This window comes from Musa acuminata, chromosome BXJ1-9 (assembly GCF_036884655.1).
Source record: "Musa acuminata AAA Group cultivar baxijiao chromosome BXJ1-9, Cavendish_Baxijiao_AAA, whole genome shotgun sequence".
In the NCBI taxonomy this organism is placed as follows: Eukaryota; Viridiplantae; Streptophyta; class Magnoliopsida; order Zingiberales; family Musaceae; genus Musa; species Musa acuminata.
The window spans coordinates 45,455,032-45,472,715 of record NC_088335.1 but is presented as its reverse complement, the minus strand read 5'-3'; the positions used below and the strand labels follow the sequence as shown (position 1 = coordinate 45,472,715).

Genomic DNA, 17,684 nt, shown 5'->3' with positions numbered 1-17,684 from the left:
TTTTAAGTCTGGTTCAATCGAACCAACTAGCTACTTTCTATATTCACAAAACCCACTCCTATGTAACCCTAATGTAGCTTCTACCTTTGTCGTCGATGTTTCCTTTATCGTTGGCTCTATCACCAATACACAAGATCGAGGCTTCCTTTGTCACCGATAGACGAGTATGATGGCCTAGCTTTCATGCATAGTTCCTTCCACCGTTGTTGCTTCCACCTTTGAGGGAGAGGATTGTAGTTTCCTCCGTGACCAACGAACACTTCTAGAACTTCCTCTGCCACGACATCGTCGTCTGCAGCTTCCACTGCTACCATTCGTAGCTTCCTTCGCCATTGTTGCTGTCATATAAAGCTTCCTCTATTACTATTGTTGTCGTCTACAACTTCCTTCGCTACCACCGTCGTCGTCCAAAAGTTCCTCTATCACTGTTACCCTCTCCTTCCCTCACTTTTCACTATCGATGACTCTTTTCTCCCCCTCTAACTACTATACAAAGCAATCTCTATTTAGATTTTAATATTGCTAATCTCTATTTATTTAGAACTATTATTAGGTAGTCCAAATTAATGATAAATGTACAAAGAAATTTAAAAAATTCTTTAAAAAATCAAGAAATAATACAATTATCTAAATGATCTTAAAAATCCTAATATAATTACTTAAATCTTTTATGATAAGATTATTAGATGTGATATTTTTCGTGTAAAGTAGCATCAACCAGATAATTTTAAGAACACATCAGCCTATAAGAAGTGTCTACTTGATGTAAAAGAAGAGCTGCTAGCTTATATAATTAAAAAAAGTTACAAAGGAATGAATCTTATAGGATTTTACCCAAAGATAATGTTGAACATATTATAGATGATAAAGAAGAAGATTATTATGAAAATATCAATCCAAGAGGGAAAAGTGTATATGATAGAAAATAAAAAAAAGTTATGGTTGTTAAGAAGGATAAAAAGGGACCGATAGACTTATATATATATATATGTATCAAGCAGCACAAAAACAACAAGGGCAAGTAGGAGTAAAATTAAGACAAACATATATAAGTGATTCTTGTAATAAGGAAACAAGAGGAAGAACAATTCAACACATTGCTCACTTCTATTAGACTAGCCTTTCACTTGGTACTTATTATTTAGATAGTTTTAAGGAGATTATTAAAGCTATTAGAAGATATGGTAGGAGATTAGAACCTCCAAGTTATTGAGTTGTGAGTTTCATTATTGAAAAAAGAGTTAAATTATATAAATAATTATTAAAGAGTTACAAAGAATTATGAGTAAGACATGATTGTTCTAACAGTTTCTTGGATCACAAGAGACATAGGAATATAATTAATTTTATGATCAACTATTCTTTAGGAATCGTGTTTATGAAATAAATAGATGCATCATTTTTTATAAAATCTAGAGAATAAATATATTAGATGCTTGATAAGTTTATGAAATAAATTGATAAATAAAATATTATCAAATTATAATCGACAATGGAAGCAACTTTGTGTTAGTCGGTAAAATTTATCTTTTAAACTTTTTAATCTTTTAATTACTTTATACTCCAATTTGAATGGAAGAACTATATGACTTGTAAGTCTTATTAATTTTGTTATCTTTTGTTTTAGATAAATTACTTGAAACAAAAAAATGACTTATATTGGACTTCATGCATATTGTATTGATTTAATGTTAGAGGAGATTGAAAAAAATTTTAAAATTAAAAATACTTTAGAAAGTACAATCTTTGTCATTGAATTTCTTTATAATCATATACGGGCTTTGAATATGATGAGAGAATTCACAAATAACAAAAAATTGGTGAGACATGATTTCACTTGATTTGCTATTCTTAACATTATAGAGCATTGTAAAAAACATAACTTGAAAAATATGTTTATCTTAGAAAAATGGATGACAAGCAAATGAGCAAAAGAAGTGAAAGAAAATATGTCAATGATTTTATCTTAATCTCATCTTTTTGGAATTTTATGATTTATATATTAAAAGTAATGGGCTCTCATGTTTGAGTCCTTCAGTTGATAGATGATAAAAAAAACTTATAATAATATATATTTATGAAGCCATGGATAGAACAAAGGAGATAATTCAAATGTTCTTTTGATGAAAATGAAGAAAAAAATAAGAAAATATTTGCGATGAAAGATGAAATTATCAATTTCATCGCCCATTACATGTATCCAAATTCATTTATAAGAACCCATATATTAAGTTTGATGCAAAAGTTATAAATGCATCATGCAAAATTAGTTTCATGCATCAAGGTGCAAGATTAGTTCCAAGTCTCGAGGTGCAAGATAAAATCATACGTATTATCCTTATATAAGAATGTCGATGGTCTTTTTAAAATTTTAATATACGTTCAATCTACGACAACTACATCTCTAGGTATTAATAAATTTATATTATTAATATCATATATAGTATATTATTGTTAATAATAAAATAAATTTTATAGCTAAATGATAGTCTATTTAAAAATTTCATCTCAAACCTACAGCATAGATTCATATAATATTTTGATATATAGTGTTACGAGTTATAAGCCAAATTGGAGTATTTTGAGCATATAAGGATCATATAATATTTTTATTTTAATTATTTTTTAGATAAATATATTAATATATTTTTAAATTATATGATATGATAGATTTACACAAAGAGAAAAAATTGATTAGAGCATCAATGATTATATGATCTTGTTTATACAAAACATTATCAAGCATCAAAGGCTCGCTATGATTTATAAAAGAACATTGATTCGAGCTCATTATAAAACATTCAAATGAGTGGTTGATCGAGGAAATGAGTGCAAACTTGTAAAATGTCAAAGACGAGCTTGTATTTGAAGATGACAACTTGATATAGCGAGATGTGACAAGAGTCTTTGGTACTGAAGAATTACAAATAATTACAAGATAAATAACGAAAGAAAACGAAAGAAAAAATAAGTACAAGAGTCTTTGGTACTGAAGAATTACAAATAATTACAAGATAAATAACGAAAGAAAACGAAAGAAAAAATAAGTACAAAAGCCTTAAGCTCATCTTTTGCTATTGTGAGAAAACATATTTTTATAAAAGTGTACGTGAAGAAGAGAAGGATGATGATATATTTGAAAATAAGAATATTGATTACGATGATGATTAAAGTTGATATAAAACTTTATTGTTTTAAATATTTTAATATTTTTATTATTAAAAAATAAATAATATTATTTGATACTTCAAATGTTCTTAATTTAATGTTATATTTTTATTTATATAATCATATTTATTAATTATATTATATATTTTAATATATCTTATTTTGCTCGAACGAACACCTAACACCTCGAGCATTTTATGACCTTGACACCCTAATGTTTTCGAAACACCCAAGTGGTAAAAATGTCCATTATCACTTTCAAACGATGATCTGGCCCTATACTCAAACTAATTCAAATCTATGTTCATAAGATTTTATATAATTTTATACCGACTATTAGTAACATATGGTAACCTTTCATCTTTTTCATCTGTATTTGAGACTGATATTGACAATATAAAAGACCCTTTTCACACTCGGATGATGAAAATCTATGTAAATCTTTTAACCGGATGATTGACAGTTTATTCCTGATATATTATAATTTTCAATTTGACATCTTACATTGGCAAAGAGGATGAAAAAAGATCACAAAATGTCAGAAACATTGACTTCAATTGGATATATGGCAGAGAAAGTCAATGGGAAAGATAAGATACAGATGACAAAGAGGGCTGTGGGCTGAACACGAGAGTTGTGAAAGCATACTCCCTCTTGTCAAAATTTGCAGTTCCTTTTCAGGAAAGTCACCATCTCTTGCTGCAACAGAACATGTTAAATGGATCACTTAAGGCTGGAGAAGGTTGTTTGTGAACATACTCACAATATTTGGGGGGGAAACATACTCACAATTAAACATAGAAAAACACAGCCCACAGCACCAGGGAACAAGGCATACCAAAAGTTCAAATGATGGAACTTGGCACCATCAATGAACAAGATAGGCAAGCTGGCAGCTGCATTTCCAAGCAGATGTAGAAAAAGAAAATATCAGTTACCAAGATATAATAAATGACAAATCATAGATAAGTAAGCATATTTCACAAACGGGGAGGATCCTTAGCTTTCCAGTGCGGTAGCAGGTAAATATACAGCATACTTCAAATGAAGTGAACTTCATATCATGACAAGATATATAACACTAACATAATTAAATGCAGTAAGTTATTCTGGATAAATGTATTACCATGAGAAATTCGTTACAAATCTGAGTTAAAATTAGCATGAAAACTACGACAACGAAATGGCAAGCATTCTACCCCAGGCCTTCATTCTTGAACTTTATGAAGACTTTTGAATTACCACATGCATTCTTTTTTCTTTTTCTTTCCTGAAGGACAAACTTTTGTACCATGATAAAGTTGCTCCTTTGTAATTTGAATGACCAATGTTTGAGCCATAGAAACCATATCAGTAACTACTGTTTCGAAACCTGATCATTCCTATTGATCAGTAAGGAGACATTTTATATCTAGTTTTATAAAAAGGGTGCTGGAAATAGTTTGAAATAGGTTGACAACTTGACCTAATTTGTTCATAGCCGAATTAAGCATCAAGATTACCAGGCTTAAGTCTAGTTTGTGAAAGCTGACACAGAACAATCTTACTTCTGTAATGACAGAAATGGAATATGGAACACATGGTCACTATAAGGTTTTACCTGGAGGATGGGTAGTTCCAGTCGCAATCATGAATGCCATAGATGCAGCAAGAGCAGCTCCTCTTGCCAACCATCCTGGCCCAAATATTGCTAGAGCTAGTACCCCAAATGCTGCACAACCAATCTGAGCAACGAACACGTTGTACTTCTGTACCAGAATTCATGTTAGAGTTAATCATCATATAGTGATTAAAGAACAAATAGAATATCTACTTCCTGTGAAATTTACAGGCATTTCTCACATGATACTTGATAAGTAGAATAATCATGTTAAAGCTAGACAATTTAAAGGAAAAAAGTTATCGACTTACTATTCTAATAGAGGAATTCAGAAACAAAGATGACCATTTTAGTGTCTTGGATCTTCTATTCATTTTAACTTCAATTAATTCTACCATACATACAATGTGCAACAAATAGGCAAATCAAATTGAATGAAGCAAATGTTAACCTCGTTACGCCAAGAGGAACAGCTGATGGTACAGAATTGTCTTTTATGGGACCTGGAATATTTTTTTTGTTCCTTTGAGAATATGAAACCTTGAACTTTGATATTTGAATTTGAATAGTTCAACCCACCTTTTACCTCCTATTATCCTTCTCATCCTCCTGCCCTCTTCTCGGTGTTGACTGGTATTGCTGATAAAAAATGTGTCTGATTTAAAACCATGGTTTCATACCTGATTCATACCAGTTGATACTGATCCAGCTAGGGATCGGCACAAGTCCATTATCAAGATTTAAAACCATGGTTTCAGATATGTTTTTACTCAACCCATTGAACAATAACAAGTTAAACTTTATTTTGCTGGAATGTATAATTTTACTTCTAAATTTAACTGATGTTGCTAAACTAAAATCTAGAAATTATGTTATTCACTATTGACAACAACGAGAGTCATTAATTCTACATCGACGAGAATTACTCAGCCTATAAGCTAGTATTTTAATCTTTCAAGTTAAGGTGACACCTTAAGATTACTCACAAAAGCTTAAATCCCTCCATCAGGATTTCTATTAATTTCTTTTACACTTTTTTTTACATCTAATGCAATAATTGACTACATATTTATGGCTTTTGTGATAGACCTCATTGCAATCTAAAATTTTAGCAAAATTCAGTGATCCTCCAAGGACTAAATTTGCCCCGCATCACTTTTAGGTACTAAATCTATCAAAGTTGTTGTTTCTGAAAGACAAATAGGGAAGTCAAAATCCCAGAAATTTATAGCCAAGAGCTGGAGCTACAAATTCTACATAACCTCATCTCACATGCAAATTACTGCAGTTGATAATAACTCCTATATATATCTCCTAAAAAGCCCATAAAACATTTGACTTTCGTCTGAAATGCAATCTGCCAGTAATCATGTTTTAATCTTTAACAAAATATGTAAAATGAAGCTCCTTCCTATGTTTCTACAAGTCCTCTTGATTATTTTTGGGTGGAAATCACTCCATTCAAGCCAGTGGTTTACATCCTATTTTAGAAATCTTCTCTGTTGGCCAAATGTTTTCATGAGATTTAGTACAATCTCAATAAGCTAATACACTAGTGGATATCTTACATTAAAATAGGTTAGGAAATTTGCACAGTTTCTGTTAACAACAAGAAGAAAAACTAGAAATCCCTCTTTCAAATATTGTTCAATCCTTATCTACAAAACACCAGATTATCAAGTTCTCTATTAGTTTCAGAATGTGCTTCTGTTTATTTACTCTACATTTTGTAGACAACACAAACATCCATTGTCAATTCTTTGCTGATTCCCTATCCAAGCATCTTGCTACTTGGGCTTCCAATTATTCATTTGTGAGCCAGTTCATGGTGTTCCTCCATAGAACATATTGGAAATTGAGAAACAAATTTCACTCGTGATCATGAGAACCAAAGGAATTAGTCACCTCCTCCAACAGCTTAGAACTCTGTTGTATGCCAATAATCTGCAACATAAGTGACTGAGCAAGAGCAAGAGGTATTCGAACCTGGGCAGCAGGAGCATTAGGGTTAGTGAACAGCACGGCACACACAGCCCCCAGAGGAGCAATGGTGAAGGACAGGCCCCGGGAAGCCACCATCTGATCCAACCTCCCCAGCAACGCCATCGCTGCGAACGCACCTGCGGCATCCAATTCGTTCACCACCACGCGCCATTCCCAACATCACAAGATCACACGAGGAGGAGCAGCACCTGCCGAGGGCCAGAGGACATCGCTGAGGCTGACGTCGGACGTCCCCAATCCCTTCTCCGGGGGCCGCCACCAGCGCTGCCATCCGCTCTCCAGACTCCCGCTGCCGGCTCCGCTGCTCGACCGGACGACGAAGCGGCGGCCGCGATAGCTGAGCCCGCTTCTTCCTTTTGCCATGTGCAGGAGGAGCGGCATGGAAGCTGGTGAAGATGGAAACGATGAAGAGGGTGTCAGTAATGGAGCACGTGGGCTCCTCAAAGAACAACTCGGCTTCCATTGGACTGCCATCTCTCTCTCTCTCTCCTTCCTTCTCCTTGCGCAGTCGTCGGAGAGGGAGGAGGAGGAGGAGGAGGAAGAGGGAGATGAAGGCAGAGAGTATATAGGAGGGGGCTTGGAATGTGAAGGGCTCTTGAGATGGCAGAGAGGGCAGCAGCGTGATGAGAGGAGAAGAGCAGAGAAGAGAGCCGTTCGGTGGCTCCAAAAGCCACTCAAATAAATGAATGGCAGTAGTCATCTCTCGGTCTTCTTTTTTTTTTTTTTTGGTTGACATTTAATTAAAACATATTCATATATATCCTTTTGATGTTATTGGTTGACATTTTACTGCTACATTATTTATAAGAAATATATTTGTGAAAGTATATATTTTCCATAGTGATTTTGTATTCATCCTTTTAATTTTAAGTTTAGAAGTCTCTCTGTCCTTTTTCTTTTCTTTATAACTTTATAAAGAAAATTTATATATTTTATATTTTTATATATTAATATCCCTTTTAAAAAATATCTTTTAAAATTATAATATTTTTGAAACTTAATATTTGAGCAAAATATATACGCTATATTTCGACCAAAAAAAGAAATATTATATTCCTAAAGTTTGCAATTATTGTGGGGTTGGTGACAGTGTGTGTCACATTCCACAGTTCAAGACAGCAAGTCCTCCAATCATATTGCGTCGGTATCAGATCGACAAGAATGCGCCACCGAATGGAATATGATGGATTCTTCTTGCATCGATTGAATTGAATCCTGAAAGAGATCCAATTAGACGTGTGGCTCGATCAAACGAACCCTACGTTGGGGGATTGGATCAAGATCGGATAGGATTGGGTCGACCGCGATCGAATCGATCGTGTCCGGTTCGTTTCGAACTCGAACCGGCACAGTAAGTGGTACTTGGGCCACAATGTCTTTAGTGGGCCACATGATGACAGCTTAAGGCCCAAGAAATCTATAGAGGTGGAAGAAATCAAATGATCATAGGGCTGATAGCGGGTCGGAATTTTTTTGTGTAGCCGTATCTATTTAACCCGCTTAAGAATTTGAAATCGAGTTTTGGACAATGATTATTATTTGGATAGTGATATGGGAAATATAATGAATAATTCATAGGTGCCCAATTTTATTTTTTCCATAATATTATACTAATCGGAGTATGAGTCTGTGTTTACGTGAAGTGTCGAATATATGGCCTAATAATTATGTAATAATCTATGAAAATAAAAATAATTATAATTTTTTTGACATCTATACTTAGTTGCCTAAGTTGACTTTAGAAATGAGTTCAAGTTTTGGTGTTGTAAAATTCACAGGCTCATTGCCATGGTTTGTGATTTGCAAGAACAGAGAGTTTTAAGGGCTAGAGGTGATTATTTCGGTTGATGTGATTACCCAAAGATATTACAAAAATTTGAGGATTTTGTGGAATTCATGCTTGAAAGCTTTGCTAGGGTGTCTTCTTTCTTGAAAGAGGTAATGCCAAAGGCTGGTAAATCTTCTTATTTTTAGACATATTTAAAGGCTGGAAATGCTATTTTTTCCACTTAGTTTTCTTTATTACTTCAAATTGCCTGAGATCATCAGACTTCCAAAAAAATTGTCAGAATGGAGTATTTTGAGCCAATTATAGATTGCATAATGTAAAATAAGATATATTAAATTTTTGTATGAAATTTAGGTGATCTTATGGTCACAATATAATAGATTCATCGTACGTTAATATATCATCTAGTATAGGTGATACGTATCGATTTGATAGGGGATCGATATGGACAGTACATACTGATTTTTCGATACATTCCTTCGTATCATATATCAGTACATCGATACAGTTTGATATGTATCATACGATGATCAATCAATACACCAATATAAAATAATAAGATGAACTATATATATTTTCCTGCTATGATCTGAGCATCCATATATCTCCCTTTTATCGTAGTATTAAATCCAAATTTCTTACCAGTAGTCTACCAATGCCCAAAAAAAAATATAAATTCTGATCGGACATTCCACACTTGGATCATCAGTAAAACTCCTGTTAAATTATGCTCTGGATAGCATCACATTCAACCAAGCATCATGTGTGATATTGCAGGTTACCTGAGCTTGGATATAACTCTTCTATTATCTAAATCTTACATCTCATCATCCAGCATTTCAATTGTAAAGATCACTTTCAACTTCCAAAAACAAAATTGATCATGAAAGATATCTACTTGGAGTAGGTGGATACATGCAAGAGTCAAATTGATTAAGAATCATTAAATTTTGAACTCAGATTAATTCCTGTAAGCTTTGGAGACTGAGTCAGACTTCCCAAGGAGAAGTCTTCTTTGCTCTTGCATTCTTCTTCAATGATGTTATATAGAATACACCCAATCAACTTCTGACTTTTAGGTGTCATGTTCTATATTGAAGTCTCTGGTTCAATCTTCTTAAGAACTTGGAAATGCTTCTTCTTCCTAGAAAATAGTGTTCTTAGTAAGTAAAAGCCATTTAAGAGCTTTGATTTCTATTAATCTCTTTCAACTTTTAGGTACCACTTTTTTTTTTTCTGTTGGTTTAGCTACAAGTCTTATACTAATGGGTGCTTCATGCTCATGTACTAGAACTTCACACAGTCTCTATAGATTGAACAGATGGAAAGGTAGATTCTTTAAAGGTCATCAGACCCTAGCAACTGTGTAATCTTGGTGGACATGCACATCATTGGAAGTGGCAGCACATCTTCAAGCAAAAGAGTCTTATCGGGTTGTGTTATGCAAGTGAATGGAAATCTTTGGCAACTTGTGGTGACTCTAATGGCAGATTCAGAAGAGGCAATGCCAATTTGAAGAGTTTTGGATGGTTGTGATCTGTGTGCTGTCTGATTGGATCTTTTAACAAGCCTTGGTGACTATGATAGCACATTCTGACAAAGCAAATTGTTGAACATAACCATCTTTGAGTCTTCATACATGAATGAGCTTCTTGAGTTTTAAGTCTCCTAAACCAATCAGGAAGACTTTATGACTGCCAAAGCAAATTGTTGTATATGTCCATCTTTGAGTCTTCATACATGAAGAAACTAATTGAGTTTTAGTCTTAAGGAAGTTCCTGGTTTAGACTTCAACAATGGTTGATGACAATTGTTGTACACAACCATCTTTGAGTCTTCATACATGAATAAGTCAGTCAAGTTTTAGTCTTAAAGTAGTTCCTACTTTAAGAAGTCTCGATCAATTAGGAAGACTTTTAAAGCAAATATCTTTGAGATTTAAAGTTCTTAGTTTACGACACCTCGACTAGTTAGGAATACCTAAACAAGGCTCAATGACTATGATAGCACATCAATAAAGCAAATTATTGCACATAACCATCATAGAGTATTCAATCATAAAAGGACTAATTTAGTATTAAAGATGTTCTTCATTTCTGACACCTCAACAAGCAAGGAAGAATTCTGAATCCAATCTCCATTGTTTTCGCAACTATATCTTACCTTCTTTACCATCTCAAGAATTTTTCAGATAAGAGACCTGATTGTGGAACAAATCAGATCTTTCATAATAACAGATAAACTAGTTTGGTTGCAGGAAGGGCAATGGATCTTCCAATCAATGCATGCACATGTAAGAAAGACCTGAAAGGCAATGATGGTTTGTGAAACTTGCTTACAGAACAACTTGGATTACTGGCAGCCGACATGAAAAATCTTTTTTGTTTGCTTTAATTTTCTTTTCATTCCAATGTTTTGTTTGCTTCAATATTGGAATGGTGGTGGCAAATGACAAACACAATGTAGCTATTAACTGCAACTTGCAAGTGATTATTGTGCCAGTGGCTGCAACATGAGAGATCTCTACTCAATACTATCATTAATTTAAAAGGGTAAGGTTTGTAGCAACTCCATGAGATCCTGTAAGATCTTTCCACTTTAAGCCATTATGCCGACAACGCAACCATGATGAAGCTGTCCTCATGCCTCATCTCTGTGGAATGAGTTTTGGATCTTTTCTTCTATGATTGGACATTGATATCAGTGATTTCCACTACATATGCTTGTCTTCAGAGATTGTGGATTTCTCCTCTTACTCCACCATGTTATGTCTCTGGCTTGAACTAGTTGGTACATGGGCAAAATTATACATGATGGAGGCCTAGAAAACAGAAATTTTCTGAGTGGTGTGGCCATTAGGATACTTTTTTCTACTAAACTTTTGTTATGATGTAAAGCTGTTTCATGATAACTTCAGGTTGTGGCAATGAAATCCTTCTATGGCATTTAGTTATCTCCCCAGACACACACTTCATGATCAAATTTCTTTTGTTTAGCCAATGACTGAAATGCCAACATATCCTGAATTCTGCAGATGTTGTGATCAAAGCTATCTGTAATGTTTTTGTCCTCTCAACTGCAAAGCTCAATCTAGGACTCAAAAAGAGTCTCAGATTGTGTCATTTTGAGGCACAATGCAGCTGTAGATAAAAAGTTGATGCATTTAGTTTTGTCTGCATTTATGTAAAACACAATTCCTCCACTCAATAGCAAATCCTATTATAGTACTTGAGTGGGCCACTTAAAAGACCACAACAGCTACTACACCTGCACCCTCTCATGCTTAACATCCATGGCTGGATTACTGCATCTTTTTAGCATCTAATCATCCATAGGAGTAATCTAAACAAATGAAGAACAGGGTAAGGATTCTACACATGATGTTCTGATAAGGAGTACTGTCATTGATGTTTGAATAGGGAAGTGATGCTTGGCAAGAGGTCTGTTCTACCAGATGACATGACTTGAGTGCTGATTTTTTTATAGGTAAACTTTCTAAAGCAATAAGGGTGAAACAAAACAAAATTATTGGTCATATATTCTCTGCATGCTCCTCCTTGGAAGAACAATTAAGGGTTCAAGCACTTGGGCACTGCCTCCACAGATATAAGGATACTCTTTTAGCTTCAATACCTTCTTCTTTTTCTGCCTATGGATCTCATTGGATGACAGTGGTAAACAAGGAAAGTTCATTTGATTAAGTTAGGGGGATTGGACATTATGTGAATGATTTATATGGATCAGGCATTTTTTGATGTGTATATAAGATATATCAGATGAATTACAGCAAGTCCCAATTAACTTCATGAAAAGAAAGTAGATGCTTTGTTGCATATAATGTTGTCAATGGTAAATACTAAAAGACATTTCTTCTACATCTAATGAAGCACAAGACTGAAACATTACTTTTAGAGCTTGAAGAAGTAAACCAAATTTAATCATGTGTGGAAGAAAATTCTTGAAGATCCAATCTTATCATGGAATTTGATAGTGATCATATGTAGAAGAAATGATAATTGTAGGGAGAATATTTGAATTGAGTGAGAATTTGTTTTTGTGAAAGAGTTTTTTCTAAGAAAGTTAATGAGAGCTTTATGTATCTCCTCTCATTACTCTGTTCCTCTCTCTATCTCTTCTATTTATAGAAGGGAGACGACGGGGGAAAACGGATGAGGGATGGAGAAGGCGGGGACGCGGAAGTTCGCGGTAATACTCTGCGCCGACGAGTCCGAGCACGTGAAGCAGGCCTACGGAGGGTACCTGAAGGTGTTCATGGGGCTGCTGGGGGAGGAAGACGAGACGTGGCACGTCTACCGCGCCATGCATGGCGAGCTGCCGTGCATGGCGGACGTGCACACGTACGATGGGTTCGTCATCACCGGCAGCTGCAGCGACGCCCACGGCGACGACCGGTGGATCAACGACCTCGTCTCCTTCCTCAGGTCACTCGACTCCATGAAGAAGAAGGTCCTCGGTGTCTGCTTCGGTCACCAGGTACACTCTTCTTCGTCAAAGGGAATCAACTTTGGTATAGTTATCCTAGTTTGCACCTAAACGAACAGAGATTTGTAGGTTTGGGTTTCTGCATTCCAAATCGTTTTCTACTTCTTTTGTTAAAGACCAATGTTTTATAGATCAGAGTATCGTAAAACTGATATGCATTTGATTAAGTGAATGAAGAAGAAGGGATTACAATGCATGAACAGCACATTTTGTGTCCGTCAAATCACTTGGTCTCAGCTGGTAAACCTGCTTCGTTATCACTTCTTTCACAGAGATGAAGAGAGGTGCATGTGATCATCATATTCTGATCACAATCCTCTGTCGAATGCAGCTTGAGTGCAATTAGTGTCGGCAGAGGACCTTTTCTTACGTGGTTGACCTCTTCGCAACCTCATTAGTGGACTCCATTAAGTGGGTTATAGGAAGAAACTTCCCCTCCGCTTAAAGCTTCCTGGTACTTGCAACTTGATATGTTTGTTCTCTTCCTCCTTAAATAGAGATCACAGTTTTATTATACTTTCGACACCCAACTTTGATGTGATTGGGCAATAAGAGTGAGAGAGTGAGAGAGAGAGAGAGAGAGAGTTGTATTAGATTATATGATACTATCTGATTGAATAAAATATATTATAAATTTAATTAAATTTTAATTACGGTTATTAACTAATAATTTTTTTAATAATAATAAGATTTTTTAGGAGATATATTTGATGGGAGGTACTCTCTTAATTAATTATCATAGATCTTCTGATTTCATCTATAAATAGGTAGGACCTTCTAGGATATCAATACACATGTAATAACATAATATGACATGAGATTATAAATCTATTTTTGTCTCTCTTTAATCTAATTTCATCAATCTTGTGAAAGATACGAAGAAAGGAGAGAGAAAATCTTTTTCATCTTATAGATCTATAATATTATTGCTTGCGGATTGAATTACAGAGTGTGTTCTCATATTAGAAAAGATTTTTAAATGGTATCGAAAGATATGCACATCTAATATCTAATTCATGGATATTTGATTTCTGGTATTAAAATTATTTTGCTTATAATTTTATGCTTACAATTAGTATTAGAGCTAGGTTATTTTGTTTTGTAATCAAACACCTTAGATTAAAAAAGTTTAAATATGTTTGTATATATAATTGTCTTTGGCTTGTGAAAGATGATTTGATATATTTTGTTTATACCATTAGTCCTAATCGTCTAGATGAAGATTTCCTCGTACATTCGGTTGGTATCATGGACTATTGTCAATGATGTCATAGGAAATCACATCATAGAATCTCAACCGTCAGAATTGATTTATATTGGTTTTAGCGGTGGTCGAGGGTGATGATCTTGTGACGTTGGGTGCTACAATGAGAGTTGTTACTACTGTTGTCATCGACAAGGGGGTGAGGTGTTATTGCATGTTGTACATGTTGTTACGACCAAAGGTGGCTACCCTTAATAGCATAGTACCGAGTTGGGCAGAGGCTACTATTATGTGTAGTGACTCTGTGGAGAGTAGTGCAGGCAATCGATAATAACACTAAAGGTATTATGTAACAAGCGACTATAGTAAGAGAAGGCATTGTTATGATGTCACGATCAGATGATCGCAAGCCCTACGGTGGGCAACGATTACGATGGGCAACGATCATCGAGTGTGTCATGACAATAGCTCGATTAAGGGTTGGGCGTTGCATGTGACAACATGAAATAACCTAAATGATTCATAAAAAAAGAAAAAAAAAATAGGTTTACAAACTTAAGAAATCTATTTATGATTAAAAAATTAAATAATGATATATTAAGTTTGATACTATTATTTCTTTTGGATTTAAAAAAAATATTAATCAGTATATATATCTAAAGATTAATATAAATAAGTTTATTATATTAATCTTATACATGAATAATATTTTGTTTGTCAACTGTTATCCTAGTTTAATGTATAAAATTAAAATATTTTTTATAAAAAATTTAAGATAGTTGATATGAGATAGTATATATTATTTGTTTTGAGATTTATAGTGTAAAATTATTGAGATCAATGTGTTCTTCAGTAATCCTTTGACAGTGATGTCTGCTTGGGCAGATTTTGAGCAGGGCTTTGGGCGGGAAGACCGGCAGAGCCATGAAGGGATGGGATATCGGAGTGACCTCCGTCAACCTCTCTCCCTCCGCTAACAAGCTGCTCTCTTCTCTCCACATCCCCTCGCAACTCCCTATCATCGAGTGCCATCGAGACGAGGTCTGTGAAGAAGAAGCACGATCCATCCTGCAAGCAGTGTCCTCCTTCCATGCTGACGATGATCTGCTTGCCGCGCAGGTGTGGCAGCCGCCGCCTTATGCAGAGGTGATAGCCTGCTCGGAGAAGACCGGCGTCGAGATGTTCAGATACGGAGACCACATGATGGGCATCCAAGGCCACCCTGAGTACAACAAGGACATCCTCCGCCACCTCCTCGATCGCCTCCTCCAGCGTAATCTCATTCAGGTGAGAGTCTCACAGCCATCAAAATGAGATCTGAAACCAAGCTCTCCAAAAGACAGCACTTCTGATTCCATGTATATTGTGTTGAAAGCTAATGGATTTGTAGCCTTTGCAGGCTTGTCAAGCTGAGACAGCAAAGGCAAGCTTAGAAGCACAAGAACCAGACCGAGAGGCTTGGAAGAGGCTCTGCAGAGGCTTTCTCACGGGGCAGCTTTCATGGTAGCTAAAGGCTCTCTTGGATTGGACATGGAACTGCAGATCTAATCTCAACTGAGCTCCACAGGAGTGTGGAGTGCTCACCCTTTTCAATCTCCTGTATTGGATGTAACCTCTATTTGATGAAAGAATTCATAGTAATGCATGGGTTGATGGCATTGCTACTACTGTGTCAATCATTCATCTCATAGTTACCTCATCTCAAACTTACATAAACAAAACAAAACAAAAAATTTCCCTTTTTTTAGAACAAACAAACATATCAGGGACACTACACAGAGCTGTTGAACAGTTTGGTAATAATTCCAATTTTGATCAAGATATAAACCTTTAATGAACATAATTATCATCACATCATGATGTTTCTATTTCAAATGCTTCTTCATTTTCTACAGCTAGCAGCTGTTCGGGTCCGATGATGATTGATATCATAAGTATACAGTCTTCTTTCCATAAAAGATTTTGAATATTATTATGAATATCTTACATTTGATGTCCAGATATCACATGTATTTCACAAAGGAAATCTTGTTTATTATCTTTCAGCAATGAGTAGTCTACAAACCCACGATGAGATGTATTAACGGATGCTCAAATATTTCCTCGAGTTGATGTATAGTGCATAACAGATGTGAATTAACTGTAGCCAAATTGTTTAATTATTATCACGAACTATACAATGTCCTAACAAAAGAAATGGTAGTCTCATCAATCGAGCTACGCATTGTAGCTAGCTCCTGTTATTCATCAGAAATTTGAACTCTGCTTCATGAAATCTACCTTAGTAAGAATCAAATTTCGCTGCATATTATTTGACTGATGAGACGAGATCACCTAATTGACAGCATTGGTGAGAGTGAAGCAAGCAGCTGCGCTCTTCAGCTCGTTTTGCGAGACATGCTCCATCGTCGACTGCATCGTGTCCTTCAACGAAGACTCCGAGCTGATCAATAGAATCATCAGTAAGAAAACCAATCATATGATATCGATCGAGGCAATGAATCAGTTGTGTTCGATCGACCTTGATTCGTAAGCTCCGTCCTCGTCAATGGTATCGAAGTAAGGCGCAATATCATCGTAGTCGTGCTCGATTACACCTGCAAACGGAGCATGTAATCCTGCAGCTGTGACTGCGACGATCGAGTTGCCGGTGCTGTCATTGTTAGCATGTGAATTATGAGCCCAGAAGGGCCCGACGGTATTGATATCGCTGTTGTCAGCGCGGCTGCAGCTCTCGACGATGGAGATGCCGTTGTCGAAGAGTAGGCAGTTGGCAGCGGTGCCGGTGATGGGGGAAGAGCCCGACGACAAGGGGGACGCGAGCTGGAGGGACTGGTGGTGGTGATGGCGGTAGAGCGCGAGCTGAGCGGTGGCGGTGTCGAGCTCCAGCTGCAGGTGCTGGATCTGCAGGTGGAGGGTGCAGATGACGCCGAGGCAGCCGTGGACGGGGTCGCGGTCGCGGATGTTGGCCTCGTAGATGATGGACTTCATGGCCTCGGCCTTTTGCGGCGGGTCGAGCCTGTTGATGATCTTGAGGATGTTGCTGACGCCGAAGAGGCGGTGGCAGTTCTGGAACTGTTTGGGCTGGTCGGCGGGGAAGTAGGCGGCCAGCGGGCAGTCGGCGGGGCATCGGCGGCGCTGGTACTTGCAAGCGGCGCAAGCATTGTTCGTGCCGCCCTTCACCGTCATCTCCTCCTCTTCCTCCTCCTGCTGCTGCTGCCGCTGCTGCCGCTGCCGCCGCCGCCGCAGGTGGTAGTGTTTGAATGGGGAGAGTCGTAGGAGGAGAACGTTGGAAGACGCATGCACGAAGAGAAAGAGAGAGATGGGGTGGTTGCGGATATGGCGCCGGTGATGGACGCACGTGTACAGGGACGGAGCGCGTGAGAGATTTGAAGGTGGACGAAGTCGCAGGGGAA

The 17,684-nt window shown here is 36.4% G+C and overlaps 3 protein-coding genes across 3 annotated transcripts; 1 reads left to right on the top strand and 2 right to left on the bottom strand.

Moving 5' to 3' along the window:
* Positions 1-3,604: 3,604 nt before the first annotated feature.
* Positions 3,605-7,415, bottom strand: LOC135593780 (uncharacterized). The gene is made up of 5 exons (XM_065084049.1): positions 6,961-7,415; positions 6,755-6,888; positions 4,769-4,916; positions 3,958-4,064; positions 3,605-3,867 (listed from the first exon to the last, which is right to left on the bottom strand). Exons 1-5 carry the CDS (start codon positions 7,244-7,246, stop codon positions 3,826-3,828), a joined length of 717 nt encoding a protein of 238 aa, XP_064940121.1. The 5' UTR covers positions 7,247-7,415; the 3' UTR covers positions 3,605-3,825.
* A 5,322-nt stretch (positions 7,416-12,737) lies between these two features.
* Positions 12,738-15,844, top strand: LOC135593781 (gamma-glutamyl peptidase 5-like). Its single transcript, XM_065084050.1, has 4 exons — positions 12,738-13,055; positions 15,154-15,309; positions 15,388-15,555; positions 15,668-15,844. Exons 1-4 carry the CDS (start codon positions 12,738-12,740, stop codon positions 15,773-15,775), a joined length of 750 nt encoding a protein of 249 aa, XP_064940122.1. The 3' UTR covers positions 15,776-15,844.
* Positions 15,845-16,574: 730 nt separating this feature from the next.
* LOC103999019 (protein ASYMMETRIC LEAVES 2-like) lies at positions 16,575-17,457 on the bottom strand. The gene is made up of 2 exons (XM_065084764.1): positions 16,790-17,457; positions 16,575-16,711 (listed from the first exon to the last, which is right to left on the bottom strand). The coding sequence occupies exons 1-2, from the start codon at positions 17,455-17,457 to the stop codon at positions 16,603-16,605; spliced, it is 777 nt and encodes a 258-aa protein (XP_064940836.1). The 3' UTR covers positions 16,575-16,602.
* Positions 17,458-17,684: the final 227 nt, after the last annotated feature.

Coding starts and splice junctions, on each gene's coding strand:
- LOC135593780 (XM_065084049.1), bottom strand. CDS start 7,246: ATGGCAGTCCAATGGAAGCCGAGTTGTTCTTTGAGGAGCCCACGTGCT. Junction 6,889..6,960: donor TGTCCTCTGGCCCTCGGCAG/GTGCTGCTCCTC, acceptor TGGATGCCGCAG/GTGCGTTCGCAGCGATGGCG. Junction 4,065..4,768: donor TGGAACTACCCATCCTCCAG/GTAAAACCTTAT, acceptor TTGGAAATGCAG/CTGCCAGCTTGCCTATCTTG.
- LOC135593781 (XM_065084050.1), top strand. CDS start 12,738: ATGGAGAAGGCGGGGACGCGGAAGTTCGCGGTAATACTCTGCGCCGAC. Junction 13,056..15,153: donor GTGTCTGCTTCGGTCACCAG/GTACACTCTTCT, acceptor CTGCTTGGGCAG/ATTTTGAGCAGGGCTTTGGG. Junction 15,310..15,387: donor TCGAGTGCCATCGAGACGAG/GTCTGTGAAGAA, acceptor CTTGCCGCGCAG/GTGTGGCAGCCGCCGCCTTA.
- LOC103999019 (XM_065084764.1), bottom strand. CDS start 17,457: ATGACGGTGAAGGGCGGCACGAACAATGCTTGCGCCGCTTGCAAGTAC. Junction 16,712..16,789: donor GACGGAGCTTACGAATCAAG/GTCGATCGAACA, acceptor TCTATTGATCAG/CTCGGAGTCTTCGTTGAAGG.